Consider the following 24,705-nt stretch of genomic DNA (forward strand, 5'->3'; position numbering starts at 1 on the left):
CTCAGGGACTGGGGCTGCACGGGGGGGGGGGGCCCGGGCTCACCTGTAGATCTTCCTCTGGGACAGGTCGGACCAGTAGATTCTGTTGCTGGCCACCTCCGTGTCCAGGGCGACCACGTTTTTCAGGTTGGGGATGACGCTGGTGTACTCGCTGCTGTCCAGAGTCATCTTCCTCACTTCGTGGCGGTTGGTGAAGAAGAGGTAGGCGATGGTGCCTGGGGAACCAGGAAGGGGAGTTCAGGAGAGTGAAAGGGACCCTGGCCTCCACTGTCACCCTGCAGGGTCTGACTGAAGCAGGGGAGACACCAGGATGCCTGCCTGGGGTATTAACAAAATGATTCTGGGGCTTCCCTGGTGGCGCAGTGGTTGCGAGTCCGCCTGCCGATGCAGGGGACACGGGTTCGTGCCCCGGTCCGGGAGGATCCCATGTGCCGCGGAGCGGCTGGGCCCGTGAGCCATGGCCGCTGAGCCTGCGCGTCCGGAGCCTGTGCTCCGCAACGGGAGAGGCCACAACACTGAGAGGCCCGCGTACCGCAAAAAAAAAAAAAAGATTCTGATGTGGATCGGGAAGGACATGCCAGCACTCTTGCCCACTATCCACCTTCCCTAGTCACCCCAGGGACAGGTGCCAGACAACGAGGGCCAGCATCTGTTCCCCAGAGACCACTGAAATTATTCAAACTCGCCTGTTCCTTCCCACAGAAACCACAGTAAAGGCTCTCCCACACCCCCGGTTTCCTCCTCACTCCTTCTGCCTTCGGACCACTCCCGCTGCTTCCCCGGGTGGCCCCCCCCACATGGTGTGCGATGCCCCCTCCTCTTGGGAATCTGTGAGCAACGAACTGTCTTTTCAGTGGGCAGTCATCTCCTGGTCTGTGGGCCTCACCATTGTTGAATAATAGTAAAACCTACATCTGAAAACACCTGGGCCCCAGCATTTTACATTGAAGAACATAAACATGAAGAAACGATAACAGCAAATGTAAGCAGAGTGGTTCCTAATGTCGGGGAATTCTGCTTAGTGCTTTTCCTACCTTTTCCTCTCCATGACCCTCACACTCCTAAGAGACAGGGGCTGTTGTCAACTCCCTGTACAGATAAGGGGATTAAGGCTCAGAGAGGAGAAGTGACTTGCCCAAGGTCACACAGCTAGTGGGTGGCAGAGCTGGGATTCGAACCTGGGTCACTTTGACTCTGGGGGCTGTGCTGTAACCATGACATCAATATCCACCAACACAGCAAGCCTCCTACAACTGACCCCACTCAGAATATCCCTTCCCACGACACCATTCCAGCTGGGATGGCATCTGTAGGGACCTGACCCTACAGAACGGGATGAAAATGAAACCTCAAATCCTGGAGAGCTTCGCACGCGGGGATGTGACAGAGGGAAGCCAGGGAGCCGTCAAAAGGATGACGACTGAGAGGGCCTAGGGGAAACAGCTCTAAAATATTTCTGCAAAACTGACCCTCGTTTGGAATCACACTGCAAGAGCAGAACATGACAGAAGACAAAGGGTGTTTGGGTGACCTGTCAACTTCACCAGGACAGCTACGCCTCCAAAACCATGGGATCCCTTGATTTAGGTGATTCTAAGAATTAGTGCATGGTTGCAGTTCTAACCTAAACGTCAGGTAGGAGAAACTCGGTGATTTGTACTACTTTGTTTCATTATGAGCAATTCTATTGTGGTCTCTTCAATGGATTTACTTTTTTCGATATAAGTTCCTTTAGCTGGAGGGGGTGCAGGCTGTTCAGGCCATGGCTTTCCATTTCTTGTGCCCTGAAGCCCCTCATGGGACTGAGGGCTACAAACCATCCCCCACGGATTGATCTGCATCTTCAGAGAAGCCGGACAGGTGTGGGCAGCTCCCTAGCCCGACTCCTAACTAGGCTGTGGTGTTCACCTACCAGAGGTCTCAGGAGCAGATGGTCTACCCCCAGGTCATTGCAGTCGGTGCAAAGTTCAGATGATAAAATCGCCCACCATGTTCGCTCCCCCTCCCGCCGCCTCTCTGCGCTCACCCACGGCCTTGCAGGCCTTGGTGAGGGGCTCCAGCTGGAAGCCCTCCTCACACTGGCACTTGTAGCTGCCCTCGAGGTTCACGCAGAGCTGGCTGCAGGCGTCGGGGTCCTGACACTCGTCGATATCTGCGGGATGGGACACAGAGAGATTTGGGGCATCTTCCCCACGGGGCGCACATGGAGCCATGGGCTCTGAGCAAAGGCCGGGCATCCCAGTGGCAAATGGGGGACAGCTCACCCCCTCTGGGGAAGACCTCCAGGGCCGGGGACTCTGACCAACAAAATCTTGGAAACAGCCAAGTGTCACCTCTAACAGTGACCCCGACCTCACCATTCACCTCAGGACACTGCCAGCAGGGCCAAGCTGCGTCAGCTGAGATTTCTTTCTTAATTATTAATCCCCAAAGGCCGGAAGCAAGTGCTCCCTGAGAGCCAAGCCGGCGACAGTTGGCCCATGCACCTGGCCTCCTACCAGCCCTGTGCAGAGAGGACAGTGCCCACGCCCACTTAATGGACGGGAAAACTGAGGCTGAGGGCTTGACTTTCCCCGTGTCCAGGGAAAGGGCCAGGGCTCGGGAATCACCTTCACATCTGTGCTTGTCCACCAGCTGGAAGCCCTCAGGACAAAGGCACTCGTAGCCAATCTTGAGGTCGTTGCAGATGTGGGAGCAGCCGCCCTTGTTATCCAGACACTCGTTGGTCCCTGTGCCAGGTGGGGGATGGGGACCGGTCACACTCTGGCCTCCAGCCACCCCTCTCCTGCCACCCTGTGCTATTTCGCCATCATCATTATAATCACCACAATGACTGTGCAGCTGCAAAAGTACCACGACTCCTTAGGGGACTCAGCCACTGTCACGTGGGATGCCACGGATGAACCACGAGGATGTTATAGTGAGTGAAGTAAGCCAGGTATAGAAGGACAAATACTGCACTATTCCACCTCGAGGCCCCTATTGGAGTCAAATTCATAGGGACAGAAGGTAGGATGGTGGGTGCAGAGGCTGGGGGAGGGGGAGGGGGAGTTAGTGTTTAACGGGGACAAAGTCTCACTTCTGCAAGATGAAACAGTTCCAGAGGTGGATGGTGGTCATGGTTGCACGACAACGTGAATGTACTTAAAACACTACTGAACTTCACTAAAAACAGTTAAGATGGTAAATTTTATGTTTTTCTAACCGTAATTACAATTTTTTCAATTATAAAAAATAAAAGCCACATACAACTTCCTACAGTTACATACATTAACCCATCTAATCCTCCCTACAACCCTAAAGGCAAGGGAACTACAGCTGGGGAAACTGAGGCATGGCCAGATTAAATGACCTGCCCAAGATCACAGCACTGGACTCGAACCCAGGGCACTCGGCTCCAAAATCTATGCTCTTACCCTCTATACCAGGCATGGGCCAAAGCCAGCCCTCCACCTGCTCTTACACAGCTAAGAAGGGTTTTTACATTTCAAAATAGTTGAAAAGAAAAATAAGAATCGAAAGCAAAATGGTATTTCATGAAAAACTTCTAGAAAATTCAAGTTTCTGTGTTCATAATAAAAGTTTCCTTGGAGCACGGCCCCAAGCATTCATATGCACGTGTATGCATTTGTATGGCTGCTTTTCTGCTACAATGGCCAAGCTGAAGAGCTGTGACACAGACCTTATGGCCTATAAAGTCCAAAATATGGGTCACAGCACTGCTAAAACTACACACATTGCATCATTTGATCCCCAGCAGCCCTAGGATGTGGCAGCAGTTACTGTCCCATTTTACAGCTGGGAAAACTAAGGCTTAGAAGCCAATCCACTTATCCCCAGCACGCCCCCCCATCTGTCTCGCCCCACAGCACTTGTGGCCCTGGGTGGGCCAGCCCCTCGCAGCACCGCAGCACCCACGTCTGGGTCCCACCCCTTCTCTGCCAGCTGCCCGCACCCCGGGGCTCACCGCACTCCTTGAGGGGTTCATCCGACCAGTCCCGGCAGTCCCTGTGTGAGTTGCACACTTTGTCCAGGGAGATGCACTCGCCGCTTTGGCACTTGAACTTGTTGGGTCCCTCACACAGAGTCACTATGAGAGCCACAGAGGAGGATCAGCTGCTTCTGGGCAGCAGGAGCCCACTTAGTGCTTTTTATTAACATGATAGCTTATTCACGCAAGAATAGATGCAAACGTATTTGGCAATAAAACAGAATAATTATTGAACACCTGTGAAGCCTCCACTCAGCTTAAGAATTAGAATGTCACCAAGAGCAGGGGCTGGGAAACTCGGGCCCACTGCCTGTTGGTTTAAATAAAGTTTTATTAGCACACAGGCCTGCCCATTCATTTACATACAGTCAGTGGTGGATTTCACGCTATAATAGCAGAGTCCAGTAGTTGTAATTGAGACTACGGCCCACAAAGCTGAAAATACTTACTATCTGGCCTGTACCGTTGGGCCCTGACGGAGACTATTACAGTGGTCTTTGCCCTCCCGTCCCCCTACTCTCTGCTACCCCCAGAGGTAATGATAGTCTTGAATTATGGGTTTACCATTTCCTTATTTTTTCATTAATCATTCTCCCCTCAAACATGTATGAATGAACAATATATTATTGAATTTTGCTTGTTTTTGAGTATGATATAATAACTGTACCCAGTAAATTCCTGCAACTTCCTTCTTGCTCCCAGCCCCAAGGTTATGAGGTTTGCCTGGGCTGCAGACAAGGGCTGTAGCCTCATTTTCTCAGCTGTATGGTATTCCACTATGTGCCGTTTAAAATTATTTCCATATACCCTTGTTCACAGCAGCACTATTCACAACAGCCAAGGGGTGGAAGCAACCCAAGTATCCAACCACCGATCACTGGATAAACAAAATGTGGTCCCTCCATACAATAGAATGTTATTCAGCCTTAAAAAGGGAGGAAATTCTAACACCTGCTACAACATGGATGTACATTGAAGACCTCATGCTCAGTGAAATAAGCCAGTCACACAAAGACAAATACCGTGTGATTCCACTTACTTGAGGTCCCTAGAGGAGTCAAATTCATAGAGACAGAAAGTAGAATGGTGGGTGCCACGGGCTGGGGGAGGGGGATGGGGAGTGAGTGTTTCACGGGGACAGAGTTTCAATTAGGGAAGATGAAAAGAATTCTGGCAATGGATGGTGGTGATGGTTACTTAGCACTACTGAACTCGACCCTTAAAAATGGTTAAGATGGTAAATTTTACGTTATAGGTATTTACCACAATTTAAAAAATATTTTGGGACGTTCCTGGTGGCGCAGTGGTTAAGAATCCACCTGCCAGTGCAGGGAACATGGGTTCAATCCCTGGTCTGGGAAGATCCCACATGCTGCGGAGCAACTAAGCCTGCGAGCCACAGCTACTGAGCCTGTGCTCTAGAGCCCGGGAGCCACAACTACCGAGCCCGTGTGCCACAACTACAGAAGCCAGTGTGCCTAGAGCCCATGCTCCGCAACAAGAGAAGCCTCTGTAATGAGAAGCCTGTGCACCACAACAAAGAGTAGCCCCCGCTGGCTGCAACTAGAGAAAGCCCGCGCACAGCAACGAAGACCCAACACAGCCATAATAAATAAATAAATAAATAAATAAATGTGTGTGTGTGTGTGTGTGTGTGTGTGTGTGTGTGTGTATATTTTTTAATTAATTCTACTGCTGATAAACATTCAGGTTGCTTCCAGTGTTTTGCTGTTAGGACAGTGCTGCTCTGCCTGTTCTAGAGCTTCTCTCCTAGTGCAAGTTTCCCAGGAGCGGAATTGCTATGTTGTAAATTCAGCAAAGTGCTTTACATGGAATCGTACTGTGCATTTAACTCTGAGCTCAGGGACATGAGCTCTGTACACTCCAACCACATTAAATCTCACAGTCCTGAAGTAGGTGCTTTCATTTTGCCCATTTGGCAGATAAGTGGAGTGAGGCTCAGAGAGGTCAAGTAACTTGCCCAAGGACACACAGGAGGCTCCTCCCTTGTCTGGGATGCACCATGCTCATCCCCCTACATCTCCCCATGGCCCGGGACCCTGGCGGGGCAGAGCTCACCATTGATGCAGCCCAGCTCGTCGCTCTGGTCCTTACAGTCATACTCCCTGTCGCACTGCCGGCTGCCGTGGATGCAGGTCCCATCCAAGCACTGGAACTCGTCAGGCCGGCAGGTGGCCACAGCTGGGAAAGACAGAGCCAGGTGTGGAAAATAAGAAAGTGGGCAGGAAAGCACCCTAACACAACCGTTTTCTTAGACTTTTCTCCAGTCTGTCCTCGTATGCAGGAAATTCATTAGAAAGCTGGCAGACCCAACAGGCCATTCTCTGCAGAAAAGCAGTGATGTGGTCCCAACCCAGACAGAGGCCCAGCCAGGTAAGTTATGATAAATCATATCAATACCACTGAGTATCATACAGCCCTTCAAATGACTCACACTGCAAACGTAAAACATGTTTGAGTTGACACTACCTAAAAAGGCCATTACAATGAAATCTTGGTGGACACACGTGATGACTAGAATAGGGTCATTCTAACCACGGTCCAGACCTTGACCTCCAACAGGTTTTTGCTTTACCCTAATTCATTAAGCTCTAAGCTTAAGTTTTCTGCACTTTCCCATGGGTTACATTTCACCATAAAAATATTTACAATTTGAAAATTCGCTTTCAGGACGTCAGTGGAAAAAGATGATAAATCTATGGGCAGAATGATCCTCTCCATCCACCTTTTTAAAAATATGCAAATGTCTGTAGCTCGTTATTTTCAAGTGGATACTTGCTCTGCTGTGACCTAGGTAAAAGAGGAGAATGATCCTATTTTTTGTTTTGCTTTGTGTATTTAGAATGAGCCTATTTTTAACCCCTGTGTCTATCTTTGCATTAAGGAAAAAAATACACCTGAACATAACTCTCGCCAAACATGCTCTCTGATGAGAGTTAACATGGTGGGGTGATCAGGGATGGTTCGGGTTCACAGGTGTGTGTCCTCAGAGGGTTACCCCGCCTTTCTGTGCCTCAGTTTCCTCATCTGTAAAGAATGAGGGAAGTGTGCTCTCACAAGTCATGGGGATTCAATGAGTTTGTGTTCAGTTTTATTTGTTTATTTACTTATTTATTTTTGGCCTCACCGTGGGGCTTGTGGGATGTTAGTTGCTCAGCCAGGGATTGAACCCCGGCCCTTGGCAGTGAAAGAGCAGAGTCCTAACCACTGGACCGCCAGGGTGTTCAGTTTTAGAACTGATCGATCACATACAAAGTCTTCCACTGTTTTGTTTTGTTTTATTTATGTTTTGGCTGTGCCGGGTCTTAGTTGTGGCATGTGGGATCTTCAGTGCCGCAGGCGGGATCATGCGGGATCTTCGTTGTGACATGTGGGGTCTTTAGTTGTGGCATGCGGGATCTAGTTCCCTGGCCACGGACTGAACCCGGCCAGGTGCACTGGACTCCGTACGCTGGAAGTCCCTTCAATCGTTTTTAAAAGGTGATACTTTAAAAAGTCTAATTATGGGACTTCCCTGGCAGTCCAGTGGTTGAGACTCCACGCTTCAAATGCAGGGGGCACAGGTTCGATCCCTGGTCGAGGACTAAGATCCCACATGCCATGTGGGGCGGCCAAAAAGAAAAGGAAGAAAATAATAATAAAAAAATAAAAAGTCTAATTACACCTATACAGCAATTGCAACTCTGAACACTGCACGTGGGCAAAGATGCCAAAGAAACAGAAAGACGAAAACGTCCTACATCACTAGCCGTTCCCCGATTCAGGGAGCACTGACTCGGGGCCACGTCTCCATCGCAGTCGCCACTATCCACCTGTGGCTATTGAAGTTTCAATGAGTTAAAATGAAATCAACCTAAGAATTCCATCTTTCAGTGGCACCAGCTACACTGGCCAGCACTCGTGCACTGGGCAGCATCACAGCACGTTCGATCGAAGGCACTGGATTCTAACCGAGGCCCGCAAAGGCCGACGTTGTTGCCCCATCTGCAGGGGAGGAGACTACAGCACAGCGGTCCCTGGCCAAAGGTCACACAGCACGGACGACACCAGCCAGGCCCGGAGCCCAGGATCCTTTCTGGACCCAAATTCTACTGCCGGTTGCGGTCTGCTCCCCTGGGCAAAAGAGATTAATTGAATAGGTGTTCCACACTGAGCACTCTTTGAAGGACAGTTTGTCCTCCGCGTGACTGGAAAGACTCAAAGGAACGTGAAATGGGACCGACTTTCTTGCTATGTGATGAGAAACCATTCAACCACCTAAAGGCACTGCCCCTGCCCCGACTTGGGGGAGCCTAGGTGAGGGGACCCGTGCGGCGCCCCTACCACAGTTCTCCTCGTCAGACTTGTCCTTGCAGTCGGGGTCGTGGTCGCAGTGCCAGCTGGAGTGGATGCATTCGCCGCTGCGGCAGTAGAACTCGAGGGCCGAGCAGGGGTTGTTGCCCTGTGCGGGGGCCGACGGCCGGGGGTCCCCGCAGCGCTCTGGCCACTCATCCGAGCCGTCTTCACAGTCGGGGTCGCCGTCGCAGGCCCAGAGCTCGGGGATGCAGGTGGCACTGTGGCACTGGAAGCTGGCAGGGCCGCACGTGGGCACAGGGCAGGACACCTCGTCTGAGCCGTCTAAGCAGTCCAGGTCCAAGTCGCAGACGAACTTCAGGGCGATGCACTTGCCGTCGTGGCAGCGGAACTCGTCCTGGGAGCACGTCTTGGGGGCTGCGGGGACGGACGGGAGACGACAGCCCGGTCAGCAGGGAGCCTCCCACCACATCCCGACACCAGCCCATCGCACAGATGGGGACACTGAGCTGAAGAGAGGCCAGAGCCCAGCCGTCAGGAGCTCGAGGCAGTGGTCAGGAGCCCTGAACACAGAACCACCGCCCTGGCCGGAAGACTGCCCAGCTCCTGGGCCCCCTCTGTGCCTCAGTTCCCTCATCTGTTCGTGTCTTAAGGCGTTGCTGAGGACTTGGGGTATAAAGCTCTCACGTTGGGCTGGGCACATGGGAAGCAGTATGAGTCTGCACAGGGGACTTGCCTTGTGGTCCAGTGGTAAAGAATCCACCCTCCAGGGCTTCCCTGGTGGCGCAGTGGTTGAGAGTCCGCCTGCCGATGCAGGGGACACGGGTTCGTGCCCCGGTCCGGGAAGATCCCACGTGCCGCAGACCGGCTGGGCCTGTGAGCCACAGCCACTGAGCCTGCGCGTCCAGAGCCTGCACTCCACAACGGGAGAGGCCACAACAGTGAGAGGCCCGTGTACCGCAAAAAAAAAAAAAGAATCCACCCTCCAGTGCAGGAGATGCGGGTTCAATCACTGGTCGCGGAACTGAGATCCCGCATGCCTGGGCAGGGGCAACGAAACCCCTACACCACAACTACTGAGCTCGTGAGCCTCAACTAGAGAGCCTGTGTGCCGCAAACTACGGAGCCCACGCACTCTGGAGTCTGCGTGCCACAAGTAGAGAGAGAAAACCCACACTCCACAACTAGAGAAAAGCCTGTGCCCTACCACTACAGAGAAAGAAGCCCCAGCGAGGAAATGAAAGATCCCACATGCTTCAACAAAATCCTGCATGCCTCAACTAAGACCCAATGCAGTCAAAAAAAAAAGTGTGCACAGGGAATATAGTCAATATCATATAATAAACTATAATGGAAAAGAATATGAAAAGGAATATATGTGTAAGCATATATAATATATGTGTGTGTAATTGAGTCACTTTGCTGCACACCTGAAAGCAAACACAACATTGTAAATTAACTATACTTTAATAATTGTAAAAAAAAAAGGTTGGCAAAAAAGTATGCTGTTACTATTATTTGATTATTTTTATTTATAATGACATTGGATTTTTTAATTGAAGTATAATTGACTTACAATACCATATTAGTTTCAGGTGTACAAGACAGTGATTCAGTATTTTTATTTTTATTTTTTATTTATTTATTTTTTTGGCCGTGCTGCGCAGCATGTGGAATCCTAGTTCCCCGACCAGGGATCAAACATGCACCCTGAGTAGCAGAAGCGAGGCGTCTTAACCACTGTACCGCCAGGGAAGTCCCTGAGATTCAGTACTTTTAGACGGTGCAAAATGATCACTGCTGTAAGTCTAGGGAGTTCCCCGGTGGCCTTGTGGTTAGGATTCCGGGCTTTCACTGCTGTGGCCCGGGTTCAATCCCTGGTCGGGGAACTGAGATACTGTAAGCCCCGTAGAGTGGCTGAAGGAAACAAACAAACAAACAAAAAACCATCATATAAGTCTAGTTACCATGTGTCACCCTACAAAGTTATTATAATATTATTGACTACATTCCCCATGCTGTGCATTACATCCCTGTGACTTACATATTTTACAGCAGAAGTTGGTACCTATTAATCTCCTCCACCTATTTCACTCATTCCCCCCCGCACCCCCTGGCTTTGCTGGTATTATTAAAGAGCCAAAAAAAAACCTGGTAATTATGTGAAGTAATGGAAGTGTTAACTAACCCTACTGTTGTAATCATTTCACAATATATACGTGTATCAAATCATCACATCAGACACTAAACTTATACAATGTTACATGTCCACTATATCTCAATAAAACTGGAAGAAAAATAAAATGCCTGGAAAAGGGCACCAATCCATTTTATTTAAAAATGTTCCCCAGGGCTTCCTGGGTGGCGCAGTGGTTGAGAGTCCACCTGCCGATGCAGGGGACACGGGTTCGTGCCCCGGTCCGGGAAGTTCCCACATGCCGCGGAGCAATAAAGCCTGTGCGCCACAACTACTGAGCCTGTGCTCTAGAGCCTGCAAGCCACAACTATGGAAGCCCACGTGCCTAGAGCCTGTGCTCTGCAACAAGAGAAGCCAACGCAATGAGAAGCCCACACTCCGCAACGAAGAGTAGCCCCCTTTCGCCACAACTAGAGAAAGCCTGTGCCCAGCAACAAAGACCCAACGCAGCCAAAAATAAATAAATAAAATTTATTAAAATGTTCCCCAGGGAGCTGTTTCATCAGATGACCACTAAGCAAGGTTAGACGTGCATTTCTAAGGTAAATGTAAGCAAACATTCACTTTTTGGGTCTTGTGGCTTGTGTGATCTCAGTTCCCCGACTAGGGATTGAACCCTGGCCACGGCAGTGAAAGCCCAGAATCCTAACCACCTGGCCACCAGGGAACTCTCCTTTTTTAGTTTTTTTTAAGACTCTCTTAAGGGTTTTCATATTTTATGAACTTGAAAGATTTGACGTGATCTCAGTTATTTAAATTTTCCCCGGGGTTTTTCGTTTTTTGTTTTTTAAAGAGCCTTATTTTGTTTAAGAAAAAAAAAAAAAACCTATGCAATTGAAAATGAAATTATAAATAATGAATAAAATCAAAGAGACAAGACAGGACAAGCTGCAAAGTGCCTTCCCCTACAAGACTCTCGGCCTGTTTCGTCACAGAACCCTCAGCTCAGGGAACAAACTCCGACCTCAGCCAAGAACCAGGTAGGGTCACTTGGACGAGGCCAGGACCCACAGGCCACCAGGCCAGTGACCCCACTTACCACAGCCTTCCTCGTCTGAGCCATTCACGCAGTCCAGCTGGCCATCGCATCTCCAGGACTCAGGAATGCAGCGATTGACACGGCCCCCACAGCTGAAGTCCCCCGTCTTGCAGGTGACAGACACTATGGGAGAAACAGGATTGAGCCTTAACCCAGAGGGAAGAGCAACCTGCCTCGCCAGTCTGAGCTTTGCAAGGGAAAAACCCAGAGTTTTCTGACAGGGGGTGTCAAGCCCACTTTTCTGGGTCAAAATGAAGGACATTTAATGGGGCTTGTTAAAAATTAGAAGATAGGTGCTGCAAAGGCTTTGGAACGAGATAGAGGTGGTGGTTGTACAGCACTGTGAATATATTAATGCTACTGAACTTTACTTTTTTTAATTTTAAAATTTTTTTGCCTTTTAAAAAATTGAAGTATAGTTGATTTACAATGTTGTGTTAGTTTCAGGTGTACAGCAAAGTGATTCATATATATATATATATTCTTTTCCATTACGGTTTATCACAGGATATTAAATATAGTTCCCTGTGCTATACAGTAGGACCTTGTTGTTAATCTATTTTTTATATAGCAGTGTGTATATGTTAATTGCAAACGCCTAATTTATCCCTACCCCCTCCGTCTCAAACTGATCACTTGAAAATGGCTAATTCGTGTGATGTGAATTTCAACTCAATTAAAAAAAAAAAAAAAAAAAAAAGAGGCTTTAAAGGAAAGTTTCAGTTCCAGTAACATCTTCTCTCTCCATTTCCCAATTCACAGCTGAATACATCAATACACTGGCCAATTTCCACCAAGTCTGTCATCCAGTATCATCAAATCACTTTGCTGTATAGCAGAAATGTTTATTTATTTATTTTTTTTTAAAAAGGGTTTTTTGTTGTGTCATGGCTTGCGGGGTCTTAGTTCCCCAAAGAGGGATCCAACTCCGGCCCCCTGCAGTGGAAGTGTGGAGTCTTAACCACTGGATCGCCAGGGAAATCCCTGTACAGCAGAAATTAACACAATGTTGTAAATATCGACTATACTTACATTTTTTTAAAAAGAGTTTAAAAAAAAGGTTAGGACGCGTGTCACGCCCAAAGGAGACTCACTGCACGTCTCCTGGGACTCATCGGAGCCGTCCTGGCACTCAGCGCTCCCGTCGCAAACCCACTTGTAGGAGATGCATGTCCCATCTCGGCACTGGAACTCATTTCTCCCACATTTGTCTTCCACTGAGAGAGAAAGAAAGGAGAAGGAAGGATCAGGGTCCGGATTAGAAACGACCATGCTCCCTGTGTCTATTTCCTGCCAACTGAAGAACGAACCAGAAATACAACCCTACTGTAACAGTCAAGTTCCCAGGAAATGAACCACGCACAACAAATTAAATTTCATGAACCGAAATTTAAGTATCGTGGAGGATGCAAAGAACACATCCAAAAGAGAGATTTGTCCCCAATATGAGATTTTGGCATCATGGTTGTTGAGTCCAAAGTATGGATCCATTGGTCTATGGGAACAAAATATTAGAAATTGCGTGTACATTAACAAAGAAAAGAAAATTATTTAGCATATTACAAATCTGTATTGGAAACAGTACCAAGGGAAATTGAGGCTGTAAAAGCAGTAAGCTGGAGGAAAACTTGAAAAGCTTTCTCCAGTAGGTAAGAATGGAACTATAAAGAGATAAAAATTATGAGAAATTATTAATGTAGAGGTCAGTGAGCAGAGACCCAGCAGAAAAGATAATCATATAACTAAAAGTCAGATCAAAAGAAATGGGACAGACACAGTAACAAAAGATCTAATCAAGAAAAAACTTTCCTTAGGAAAACAAAGACTTGGATTTTGAGATAAAAATGAGGACAAAGTAAGTGTTTGGGAAGTTTTCTAAAATATATGATTTTTGCACTTTGGAAAAGAGAACAAAATAATATTGACTGCATTTAGTTTTAGATATCATGCTTTGATTTAGAATGCATTGTTATGTGTGAACTATGATCAAAGCAAACTTTTATTGGTTGGTAAAACCTGGTACTAATCCTTTAATTTCTAAATATAAACTTTGATCCCCTTTTTAATCTAAAGTAATGTGGCCAATAAAAATTATGATCTGGTTCATCTCAGGATAAGGAAATAAGACCAAAAAAAAAAAAAAAGAAGAAGCTAGCAGGATTTTCCTGATTAGTCAGATGTTCTGAAGGCAAATAGTATGTAAAATAGAAGTTTTAACTGATGGCTACAATTCTTTTATTTTTCATTACCGTTGTAAGAAGATTAAGAATGTCTTTTCTTTTATTAATTTATTTTGAATGTTAGCCGTAACCAAAAAAAGAGTTTAATGGTTTGTGCAAAATTTATTCATTAGCTCATCTTGCACAAAGGCAATTAATGAATGCATTGTCTGGGAGAAAACTCCAGACAAAAAGAACAGAAGACAGTAGATCCTTTAATGATTCTTCTCATGGGAGAAGTCTCTCCTTCCTTCATTCTGGATATGGGAGAGGAAGATTCAAGATCTTACACACTTTGGGGCTTTTTATGTATTTAGATTATTTTTCCTTTGATATTCTCTTTAAACACCCATAATTTTTTTTTTTTTTTTTTGTGGTACGCGGGCCTCTCACTGTTGTGGCCTCTCCCGTTGCGGAGCACGGGCTCCGGACGCGCAGGCTCAGTAGCCATGGCTCACGGGCCCAGCCAGCCACTCCGCGGCATGTGGGATCCTCCCGGACCGGGGGCACGAACCCGTGTCCCCTGCATCGACAGGCGGATTCTCAACCACTGCGCCATCAGGGAAGCCCCTATAATTTGTTTTTATCCATGGTGGTATTGCCTAGAAAACGTGAATCATCTACACTTAGTCTAGTAAACAGTTACAGGTAAATTAAAATTTTGTTGCCTGGAAAAAAAAAAAGAATTTCCATTAATAATTCTTTAGCTCTGAGACTACTGAAGAATGTTTCCAAGTATCTGTTCTCCTCCTCCTTCTCCATATTATTAAGACCTTCAAGTTTTAGCTGGGCACACGACCCAAAAGAGGATCTATAATTTCCCAATTTTCCTTGCAGTTAGGTGTGGCCATGGGACTGAGTTTAAGCTAATGAGCTGTGAGTGCATGTAAATGTGCAAACTTCCCGACCTTAGATGGCGGCATTGACAAGTTTATTCCTATTTTTTTTAAGTCTTTATTGAGTTTGTTACAATAATGCTTCTGTTTTATGTTTTGGCCACAAGGCATGTGGGATCCTAGCTCCGCGACCAGGAATTGAACCCACACCCCCTGCACTGGAAGGCAAAGTCTTACCACTGGACTGCCAGGGAAGTCCCAAGTTTATTCCTATTAATGAGCATTTTGCCCCTCCTACCCTCAACGTACAAGATAAAAAGAGACCTAATCAGATATGATAGAAGGTCAAGCCAAAAAAAAAAAAAAATCAAAATGATCAAGGACATCCTTTGAAATGCGGCCTTCTGTGCCCAATTGCTAATGATTAACCTTGCCCTTAATACTCAGCCATAAAAAAGAATGAAATAATGCCATTTGCAGCAACATGGATGGACCTAGAGGTTATCATACTAAGTGAAGTAAACCAGACAGAGAAAGACAAGTATCATACAATATTGCTTATATGTGGAATCTTAAAAAAAAAGATACAAATGAACTTATTTACAAAACAGAAATAGACCCATAGACACAGAGAACAGTCTTATGGTTACCAAAGAGGAAAGGAGTGAGGGACAGATAAATTAGGAGGTTGAGATTAACATATACACACGACTATATATAAAATAGATAACCAACAAGGACCTACTGTATAGCACAGGGAACTATACACTTAATATCTTATAATAACCTATAAGAGAAAAGAAATTGAAAAAGAATCTGAATCACTTGTGCAAAAAAAACACTTGCTCTGACTACATCATGATTTCAGATTTTAACTAACTATAGTAGGAAGCCATCACGAATAAAAAGATATTTTTAAATGTTGTGTCTGATTTTTATCTCACCTTTTTAACATTTCTGCTTTTCTGTATAGTTATGGTTTGTAATGTACATCATACACTAGTACAGTAGATGATAAATAATTATATTAGTGAGGACTTCCTCAAAATTTTTTTTAACCAATGAGGGTATGCGATTAAAAGAGCTGGGAGTGGGGGCTTCCCTGGTGGCGCAGTGGTTGAGAATCTGCCTGCCAATGCAGGGGACGCGGGTTCGAGCCCTGGTCTGGGAGGATCCCACATGCCGCGGAGCAACTGGGCCCGTGAGCCACAGCTGCTGAGCCTGCGCGTCTGGAACCTGTGCTCCGCAACAAGAGAAGCCGTGATAGTGAGAGGCCCGCGCACCGCGATGAAGAGTGGCCCCCGCTTGCCGCAACCAGAGAAAGGCCTCGCACAGAAACGAAGACGCAACACAGCCAAAAATAAAAATAAATAAATTAATTAAAAGAGTTGGGAGACCAACTGGTTAAGACTAGGATCAAAGACTTTAGGGCCCAAATGTGATGTGAAATACTGGATTGGATCTTGGAAGAGGAAAGGACCATTAAAGAAAATGAAATCCAAAGAAAGTCTGGAGTTCATAGTAATATACAAACGTTAATCTCTTAGTTTTGACACGTACTGTAGTATGTAAGAAGTTAATATTGGGGGAAAATGGATGAGGGCTATGAGAATTCTCTGCAATATCTTTGCAACTTTTTTTTACATTGAATATAATCCCAAAATAAGAAGGTAATGTTTTTTCCAAGTCCTTGAGGTGAAAGATGACATACATTAGATGACTGCAGTTCGTTCTTTCTTTCTTCCTTCCTTCCTTCCTTCATTAAATATTTTTGGCTGTGTTGGGTCTTTGTTGCCGCGTGCTGGCTTTCTCTAGTTGCAGCGAGCGGGGCCTACTCTTTGATGCAGTGCACGGGCTTCTCGTTGCGGTGGCTTCTCTTGTTGCGGAGCACGGGCTCTAGGCATGCAGGCTCAGTAGTTGTGACACCCGGGCTTAGTTGCTCCGTGGCATGTGGGATTGTCCCGGGCCAGGGATCAAACCCGTGTCCCCTGAACTGGCAGGCGGATTCTCAACCACTGTGCCACCAGGGAAGTCCCCACCGCAGTTCTTTAAAATGAACAATGAATGTGAATAAAGATTTGGGGAGCATCAGTGCAGGGGAAAAAAGTCTTTAGGGCTGGAAGGCATGTGAAAGCCAGACCTTATGATGATGAAGGAAGAGCTATGAGTCTCCAACTCATCCCATTCTTGGCCCAAAATGGAGGTGTGGTCTCCATCTAAGCTAAAGTCAAGACATAAGGCGGCAGAGAGGTGAAGGCGGCCCACAGCCGGAAGGGAACAAAAGAACAGGCCTGGATACTTTTCCAAGCTCGCGGATGTATGGCCGGTGTTCCCTTCTCGCATCCCATTTCCTTTCATACACACCCATCTGCAAGACATCTCTTTTCCCCATAAAATGCCATCCTGAAACCTCTATAAACAAGGAAGAGGGAGGCCCTGAGGTCACCAGATTTCACCAACTGTCCCCACTCCAAAGCAGTGTGAATTACAGTTTATGGAAATGGCATTCTCTACCCTCCATACTGGATCTGGTAAAAATTTCACAACCTCAGATCCCAAATCCCTGCAGTTCCCTCTGATACAAAGCACCCCCCGCCCCAACTCCCACCTGTTTGTTTGGCTAACAGCTCAACTTTGAATACTTATTTATTTATTTTATTATTTATTTATTTATTTTGGCTTTGCCGGGTCTGAGTGGTGGCATGCAGGATCTTTTAGTTGCAGCACGAGGGCTTCTTTCTTGCAGCATGCGGGATCTAGTTCCCCGACCAGGGATTGAACCTGGGCCCCCTTCATTGGGGAGTGCCGAGTCTTACCCGCCGAACCACCAGGGAAGTCCCTAACAGTTCAACTTTGAAGCTGACCTTCCCCAAAACTGGGTTTGGCACCCCGTGAGCCCCTAAAACACCCATTTCTCACTCCTAACACACAGTATCGAAAGCACCTGTTTATTGTATATCCCCCAGCCTAGACTTAAACTCCTTGAGAGTAAGGAATGTCTTTTTCATCCTTTCAGCATGAAAGGGTCAGAGCCCAAGGCCTGACACAGTTAGATTTGTTCTATAGGTATGCCAAAAATCAGGGCCGGGTCCATCACCTTTGCCGGGGAAAGATTTTGGAAAAGTGGAACTCTTCCACATTCCACCTCTTAGGAGGGCAACAGGGCAGAATCTGTCAAAATTTAAAGTGCAAAGTCCCTGGGACCCAGAAGAAATATTAACACAGGTGTACAACAATGTCAAGTTCAAAAGAGGTCCAAAGCTTTTTCTGTTTGTTTATTTTGGCTGTGCCCCGGCATGCAGGATCTTACTTCCCCCACCAGGGATCGAACCCATGCTCCCTGCAGTGGAAGCTCAGAGTCCTAATCACTGGACCACAGGGGAGTCCCTAAAACTTTTCTTATAATACAGAAAAGGGGGGAACAATTGGTGGCATTTTTATTTATTTATGTATTTATTTATTTTTGGCTACGTTGGGTCTTCATTGCTGCATGAGTGCTTTCTCTAATTGCTGCAAGTGGGGGCTACTCTTCGTTGCGGTGCGTGGGCTTCTCATTGTGGTGACTTCTCTTGTTGCGGAGCACAGGCTCTAGGTGCACAGGCTTCAGTTCTTGAGGCACGCAGGCTCAGTAGTTGTGGTGCACAGACTTAGTTGCTCAGTGGCATGTGGGATCTTCCTGGACCAGGGCGCAAACCCGTGTCCCCTGCATTGTCAGGCAGATTCTTAACCACTGCGTCACCAGGGAAGCCCAGTGGTATTTTAAAATATGACCGCAAATTCCATGACACTCCCTCCAAAATGTGAGCCTAATTCCCCACGCCTGGCGTGTACTCAGGACTTGTTTCTAATATATAGAAAAAGGCAAACGTGATGAGGTGTGCCTTCTGACTCTACATCATGAAGCCACTGCAGCCTCCACCAGAATCTCTTGGATTGCTTACTCTGGGGGAAGCCCTTTGCACACACTGAGGTGCTCCATGCAGTGAGTGCCTGAGGCCTTCTGTGAAAAGCCACTGAGGACACCATCTTGGAAGGGAACCTTCAGCCCCCGTTGAGCCCTCAGATGACTGCAGCCCCTGCAAATGTATTTTTTCCTGGGGTATCTAGATGGCAACTTCATGTGAGATCCTGAGCCAGAACCGTCTGGCTATGCTGCTTCCAAATTCCTGACCCACAGAAACTTGGAGATAATAAATGTGTATTGTATTCAGCCACTAAGTTTTGGGGTAATTTGATATGCAATAGGTAATTAATTATATTAATTATATATATTAATTAATTATATATTAATTATATTCAAATGGAAATATGTAGCCACACATGCAAAATTGATGCCTAATAATGCAGATTCTTTAGAGGCACTGAAAAAGGTGATGTCAATCATCTTACGTTGTGACACTGTGGAAAGCTGTCCACAGTATTTTGCTAAATGGGGAAAAATGCAAGGGGCAGAAGAGTTTGGAATAGTTTTCAGTGTGATCCTATTTTTGGAAGAAACAGTCTTATCTGTGCTTCTGCATAGGAAATAGTGGCAAGGGGCCTTCTTTTTTTTTTTTTTTTTTGTGGTTCGGGGGCCTCTCACCATTGTGGCCTCTCCCATTGTGGAGCACAGGCTCCGGACGCACAGGCTCCGCGTCCATGGCCCACGGGCCCAGCAAGGGGCCTTCTTTAATTCACTTCAGATTGTTTGGTTTTCTTCTAAGAATGCTTTATTCTTGAGATTTTTTTTTCTTTTGTTAAATAAAGGAAGAAAATGATTAAGTGAAAGAACTAAAATATCAATCAGTGCCTATCCCTGGCATTAGCCCTAATTCCCCTGATTCAATAAACCTCCCTTTTTGTCGGCTCTTGGTGGCTTTGGTCATTCCAATGGGGGTTGACAAGGCCAGAGACCTCTGGAGGCCCTTGAACATTTCACTCAGCCTTGAACCCGACCTTGAGTCTGGGTTGAGGGCTATGGGGGTCAGGGGCTCTGGGACCCAGTTTGAAAACCACCTTCCTGGAGAAATGGGACACCATATGCTGTACTTTATCACTCTCCTCTGGCTTCCTTTGGTAAACTGTTCCACTACCCAGATGAGTGTATCACATTTATACAAGAGGGAGGAAACCTTTTACTGCAGCCACAGACTGCCAGGAAAAGGTAAGATGATGGTGGATGACTTTCCATGGCCTGATTCCAGCTGTCAAGGAATGTTCTGCATTTTTAGGACTTTTGGAGAACCTTGCAAAAAGATCATCTTTCACTGCCCTGGAGTCTATGGAGCACAATGAAACTGCCGTTTGGGTTGCTTTTCCTTGTAAAAGTTATTCTTTAAAAAACAGCTACTTACTTACTTATGTATTTATGTGTACATGTATGTGTATATGTATGTATTCGAGTTCTCAAATATGCATGCACGGATGGAGAAACCTGATTTGGCATTTCTGGTAAAGGGATGCATGGAAGAATAATGTATCCCTTCATCCATTTCTACTCTGATGGTTCACCCAGCACTTTTGTGTAGACTCCCTGAGAGGCAGTGTAGTGAGGTGCTCAGACAGACAGGCTTGGGTGTAAATGGCTTTCCAGGCACTTTCTGGGAGGAGAGAAATTCTCTAGATCCTAATGAGAGGTGGTTACATAGAAGTAGATGTTTATCACAACTCACTGAACTCTTTTACTTATCTGTCCATTTTATAGTATGTCAATTATACCTCAATTTCAAACCGGAAACTCTAAGTCTTCAAAGATCATGTCCAAGGTTCCTGCCAGAGGTTAGGAAACCAGTCAGGTGAGATTAGGAGGGGCCACAAGGAGGCTACAGATGATAAAGATAGAAATACAAAGAGTGTTGACAAGCATCAACAGAACTTGGTAACTGAACTACAAGGAGGCCAGGCTGGAGGTGGCCCCAGTGGAGAGCCCATTCATTCAAGAGAAGTGAATGAGCTGAGCTTTGGAATCTACTGCTATCAGAACACAGACTGATAAATGCATCGCCCAGCTACTGAGCCAAACAGGATATCTCCCTCAGAGTTGCCTCTACAATACACCCCACACCCCACTGACTCACAACCGAATTGTGATCATGCCTGAAAAAGGAAATGACTCACTTCTAGATCCTGGCACACAGGGTGGGCAAAAAGCAATCGGAATTCCAGGACTCTCAGAAAGAAGTAAAAAAGGAAGTTCAGGCAAGGGGCATTCACAGTGAGGATCCCGGAGGAGGACCTTCTGTCATCCCCTCTCCCAACCAGGCGATTGCAGTTTCGATGACCACTAATCCACTTTGCACAAGGAATCATCTTACACACAAAATGTGCTCGTGGAAAGGTTAGAAATATTAAAACATCTTAAGGCCCTTTAAAGAACAATAACCCCCTACCCTGGATAACAAGCCTTCCCCTGGCAACAGTTAATCAAATATTTGTTTGTCATAGACGGCTGAAGACCCCGCCAACAGGAAGACCCCGGCTGGCCAACAGCTCCAGACAGCGTTTAAATTAAAAGTGAATGGATTTCACCATTACAGGGAACGGTTAGCTGGGAAATAAATCCCATAGCCTTGCTCGTGGGGATGGGGATGAGGTACAGTGAGCACCAAGGTACAGCACGTCAGACGGGTGTCTGCACAGCAGGCAACACAGTCCTGAACAATGGGTCAGAACTAGGCCTGTTTCAAACACCACAGCCCAAAGAAACCACACCTCTTTCTTGTTTTCTCCCTGTTCCAGAAGCAAGATTTGGGTTTTCTATGTCAGTTTCATTTGAATTTCAGCAAAAGCAAACTGGAGGGGGCTCCCCTGGTGGCGCAGTGGTTGAGAGTCCACCTGCCGATGCAGGGGACACGGGTTCGTGCCCCGGTCCGGGAAGCTCCCACATGCCGCGGAGCGGCTGGGCCCGTGAGCCATGGCCGCTGAGCCTGCGCGTCCGGAGCCTGTGCTCCGCAACGGGAGAGGCCACAGCAGTGAGAGGCCCGTGTACAGAAAAAAAAAAAAAGGCAAACTGGAGCTTCCAATCCCTATCTCCTCATGCTGGAAATGCCTAAAATTACATAAACACTGCACCCTCCCTTAGGAAAAAAAAACAAAAACAAAAAAACTAAACTCTAGCCCTTAGACCTCTTCTGTCATGAATGACAAGTCAGGAACAACATTATCGAAACAGAAAAGGGGAATACACACTTCTGCTTTTCCTCCAGCACACAAATGAGGTGGTAAATGCTTTCGATGTTTTCCTTCCTCCGTTACTGAAGATAGTGGTTGTTCAGTGGTTGTTTGGGTTTTTTTGTTTTTTGCGGTACGAGGGCCCCTCACTGTTGTGGCCTCTCCTGTTGCGGAGCACAGGCTCCGGACGCGCAAGCTCAGCAGCCATGGCTCACCGGCCCAGTCGCTCCGCGGCATGTGGGATCTTCCCGGACCGGGGCATGAACCCGTGTCCCCTGCATCGGCAGGTGGACTCTCAACCACTGCGCCACCAGGGAAGCCCTGGTCTCTTTCTTGACAGCGGGCCAGAGTATGGATGCTGTTAATGTACTTAATGTAGAATATGAAAGGCCATCCAAGCACTGAGCAAAAAAGGCATCTAGAATTGGGTCTAATCAGGGGAGGAAGCCTACAGATAAGAGCAGGAATACTGTAGAAAGACAAGAATGAGGCACATATTTCTCTTAAAGATTTGCAGTCTCAAAAACACTCTCCCTATCTTTTGCCAGTGTTGCCCTGGAAGAAAAATATGCCTGGCAATGATTAATGAATAACCCTGGGACCTGCTGCTAAAGCAGACACAACTCTTAACGGGACCACTCTACTTTCTGAGTTTGGATGTGTCCTTGGCATATTTGAGACTCCACACACAACTGTTAACTGATTTTGATCTGGCTAAGGGAAAGCATGCAGTGAAGATTCCAATTACTTCCATTCCCAAAGGAAACAGACAAGAAATTCCATCCCCCTCGGGGCAAACTGGAGTAGTCAGGGCTGCTACAAATGTACATGGTTGTGTTAACACCAGAGAAGATACTTAGTAGCTGCCAGCTCTCGGGAGTCTGGGAAACACAGCAGATGCTCAGCCTCCTTGAGATCCAAAATACACCAGATCCTCTGCCACCCAGTGAAAGAGGAAACTGAAGCAAGCAACACATCTTGCTCAAGATTTCACTGCCATCATTTCCTCTTAGGAAAGGAGTGGATCGCGTGTGAAATACAGGCTAATCAAGTGTCTCTTGACCAAGCCACGCTCCCTTTACTTCACACAACTGAATGGCCGAATTATTACAGTAATCCTCTGCCATGTGCAACCTCCCTTCCTCTCCTCCCAGAGCAAACTGATGTGTCACAGGTACTGATTACAAGAGTTCAAAGCCACCTACCTGCCAATAAAAAAAAAGAAAAGGCTTCCTGCATCCTCTTAATCGGACATTCCCAATCCTTTTCTAGGCCCAGCTGGTTGTAAGTAGGAAAAGGACTATTTCTCTATTTTCCAGAGCGAGGTCAAATGCCTCTGGGAGCCAGCAGACAACTCAGGATGGTGCATCAACTAGCCTCTTGCCCAAAACCCTCTAAAACGAAATGTTGTCATGTGGGCAACTCAGCTGAACCCATTCAGCGCCTCTGAACAAACAAGGCAACCCGAGGGGCCCATCTGGTCCCTGACTTTCTGTCCTTGCCCCTGCTCGGCTGAAGGTCTCCGCGAAGTGCCCTTCGCATCTGATCGAGGAGGAGCGCGAGTTTCTGAGGCAACGTTTCAGCCTGGCAAGGAAACAAGGCCTTGAGGGTGGCCTGGGGGGCACGTCTGCGAACATGTCCCGGGCGGGCTGGGTAAGGGCGGCCCCCCGAGGATAAAGTGGGGACGAAGGCCTCGCCACAGATCGAGGGGAAAACTGAGGCCTTCGCCGAGGGGGCCGAGACGCTCGGCGGGAGCCTCGGCCACGCTAGCAGAGATTCTCCAGGGGCCCGGGACGTGACGCCTCCTTTGTGACAGGAGCTGGGACCAACCTGGAGAATCTCCTTGGACATCCTCACCGAGAACGAGGTGCGCCGCCAGTCTTGGGCCAGCCACGCCCGGCGCTGCGCGCGCCTCCGCAGCCACCACTTCCTATTGGCCAAGGGGAGTGGCTCGAGGCTCGCCTGTTCCAATGGCGCCCTATGGGAGCTCGGGGGCGGGGCTGAAGGCGGTGGCCTTGGGCGGAAGTGTGGTGCGGCGTCCGCGCTGGACGCGTTCCTCTCGGTACCGGGAACCGGCAGCGCCCTTGGGCAGCACAAAGCTAACTTGACCGCCGTCGTAACCCCTGAGAGTGAACCGGCGCAGGGGCGCGCCCGCAGACTCCCCTGAGCGTGCAGCCAGGGACCAGGCTGAGCAGCGGGTTTCGGGTCACTCTCACCCCTAGAATAACTCTGGGAGGGGGTCCCTCCCCCCATTGGTGGAGACCCACGTACTCGGCTCTAAGACAAGAGGTTCTGCAATCGGGTGGAGACTTGTGGGGAAAGCCGCATCCCGCATTCCCCTGACTCCCCCAGACCCCTCAGACCCTCCCAACCCTCGCAATCCCCTTAGTACTCCCTCCAGCCATTTGGGAAGGATTTCGTGCCATTTTCCCACAAGTCTCCCAAGGGTGGAATGATTTTTCGTTGTCTTCCCCCGCCAAAAAAAAAAATTACCAAGGGGCTCTCCTAGTTCGCGGGCTCACCCCTACCCCGCGCGGGCTTCTGGAGCCAGCCTTACCTGCACCGGCAGTCGCAGCGATGAGCAGGGCGACGGCCCAGCGCAGCCCGCAGCCCGCAAGCCTCATGTTCCCAGCCTCTGCCTGTCACGCTCCGGGCCGAGCTGCTGTCCGCTATGTCCGCTCTGGAAACCCGGGCTTCGCGCGGCCCTGACGCGACTGCACGCGGGGCCCCAGTCATTTGCAGCATTTCAATGTGAGGTTTCCCGTAGAGGGAGGAGTTTGCAGTGGGGTGATTTTCAAATATCTTCACCTCACTGCGAGAGGAGGAGTTTCGAGAGGAGGAGTTTGGAACGGCCGATGTGACATGGGCTCCTTAACCCGTGAAGCCCTGACTCGGATTCCAGTCCTTTCCAAAGACGCTTCGGGAGAGGCTGCCAGATGTGTCCTATTTGCGTAGCCCCT

At 47.8% G+C, this 24,705-nt stretch overlaps 1 protein-coding gene across 9 annotated transcripts in view; it reads right to left on the reverse strand.

The window, feature by feature from the left end:
- LDLR (low density lipoprotein receptor) overlaps window positions 1-24,705 on the reverse strand; it is a 37,698-nt gene extending 12,993 nt beyond the window's left edge. For 3 of the 9 annotated variants that reach the window (XM_067032759.1, XM_067032758.1, XM_067032757.1), the window contains exons 1-6: window positions 24,303-24,475; window positions 12,636-12,758; window positions 11,542-11,664; window positions 8,336-8,722; window positions 6,071-6,193; window positions 44-215 (exon numbers count right to left, since the gene is read on the reverse strand). In XM_067032759.1, coding sequence (XP_066888860.1) covers window positions 44-215; window positions 6,071-6,193; window positions 8,336-8,722; window positions 11,542-11,664; window positions 12,636-12,758; window positions 24,303-24,369 — 995 coding nt within the window. In that variant the 5' untranslated portion in view covers window positions 24,370-24,475. Of the gene's footprint in view, window positions 1-43; window positions 216-2,026; window positions 2,153-2,609; window positions 2,730-3,967; window positions 4,091-6,070; window positions 6,194-8,335; window positions 8,723-11,541; window positions 11,665-12,635; window positions 12,759-24,302 lie in introns of all 9 variants that reach the window. The other 6 variants (XR_010840442.1, XR_010840441.1, XM_059062120.2 and 3 more) reach the window with 4 other exon arrangements.

This window comes from Kogia breviceps, chromosome 4 (assembly GCF_026419965.1).
Source record: "Kogia breviceps isolate mKogBre1 chromosome 4, mKogBre1 haplotype 1, whole genome shotgun sequence".
NCBI lineage: Eukaryota > Metazoa > Chordata > Mammalia > Artiodactyla > Physeteridae > Kogia > Kogia breviceps.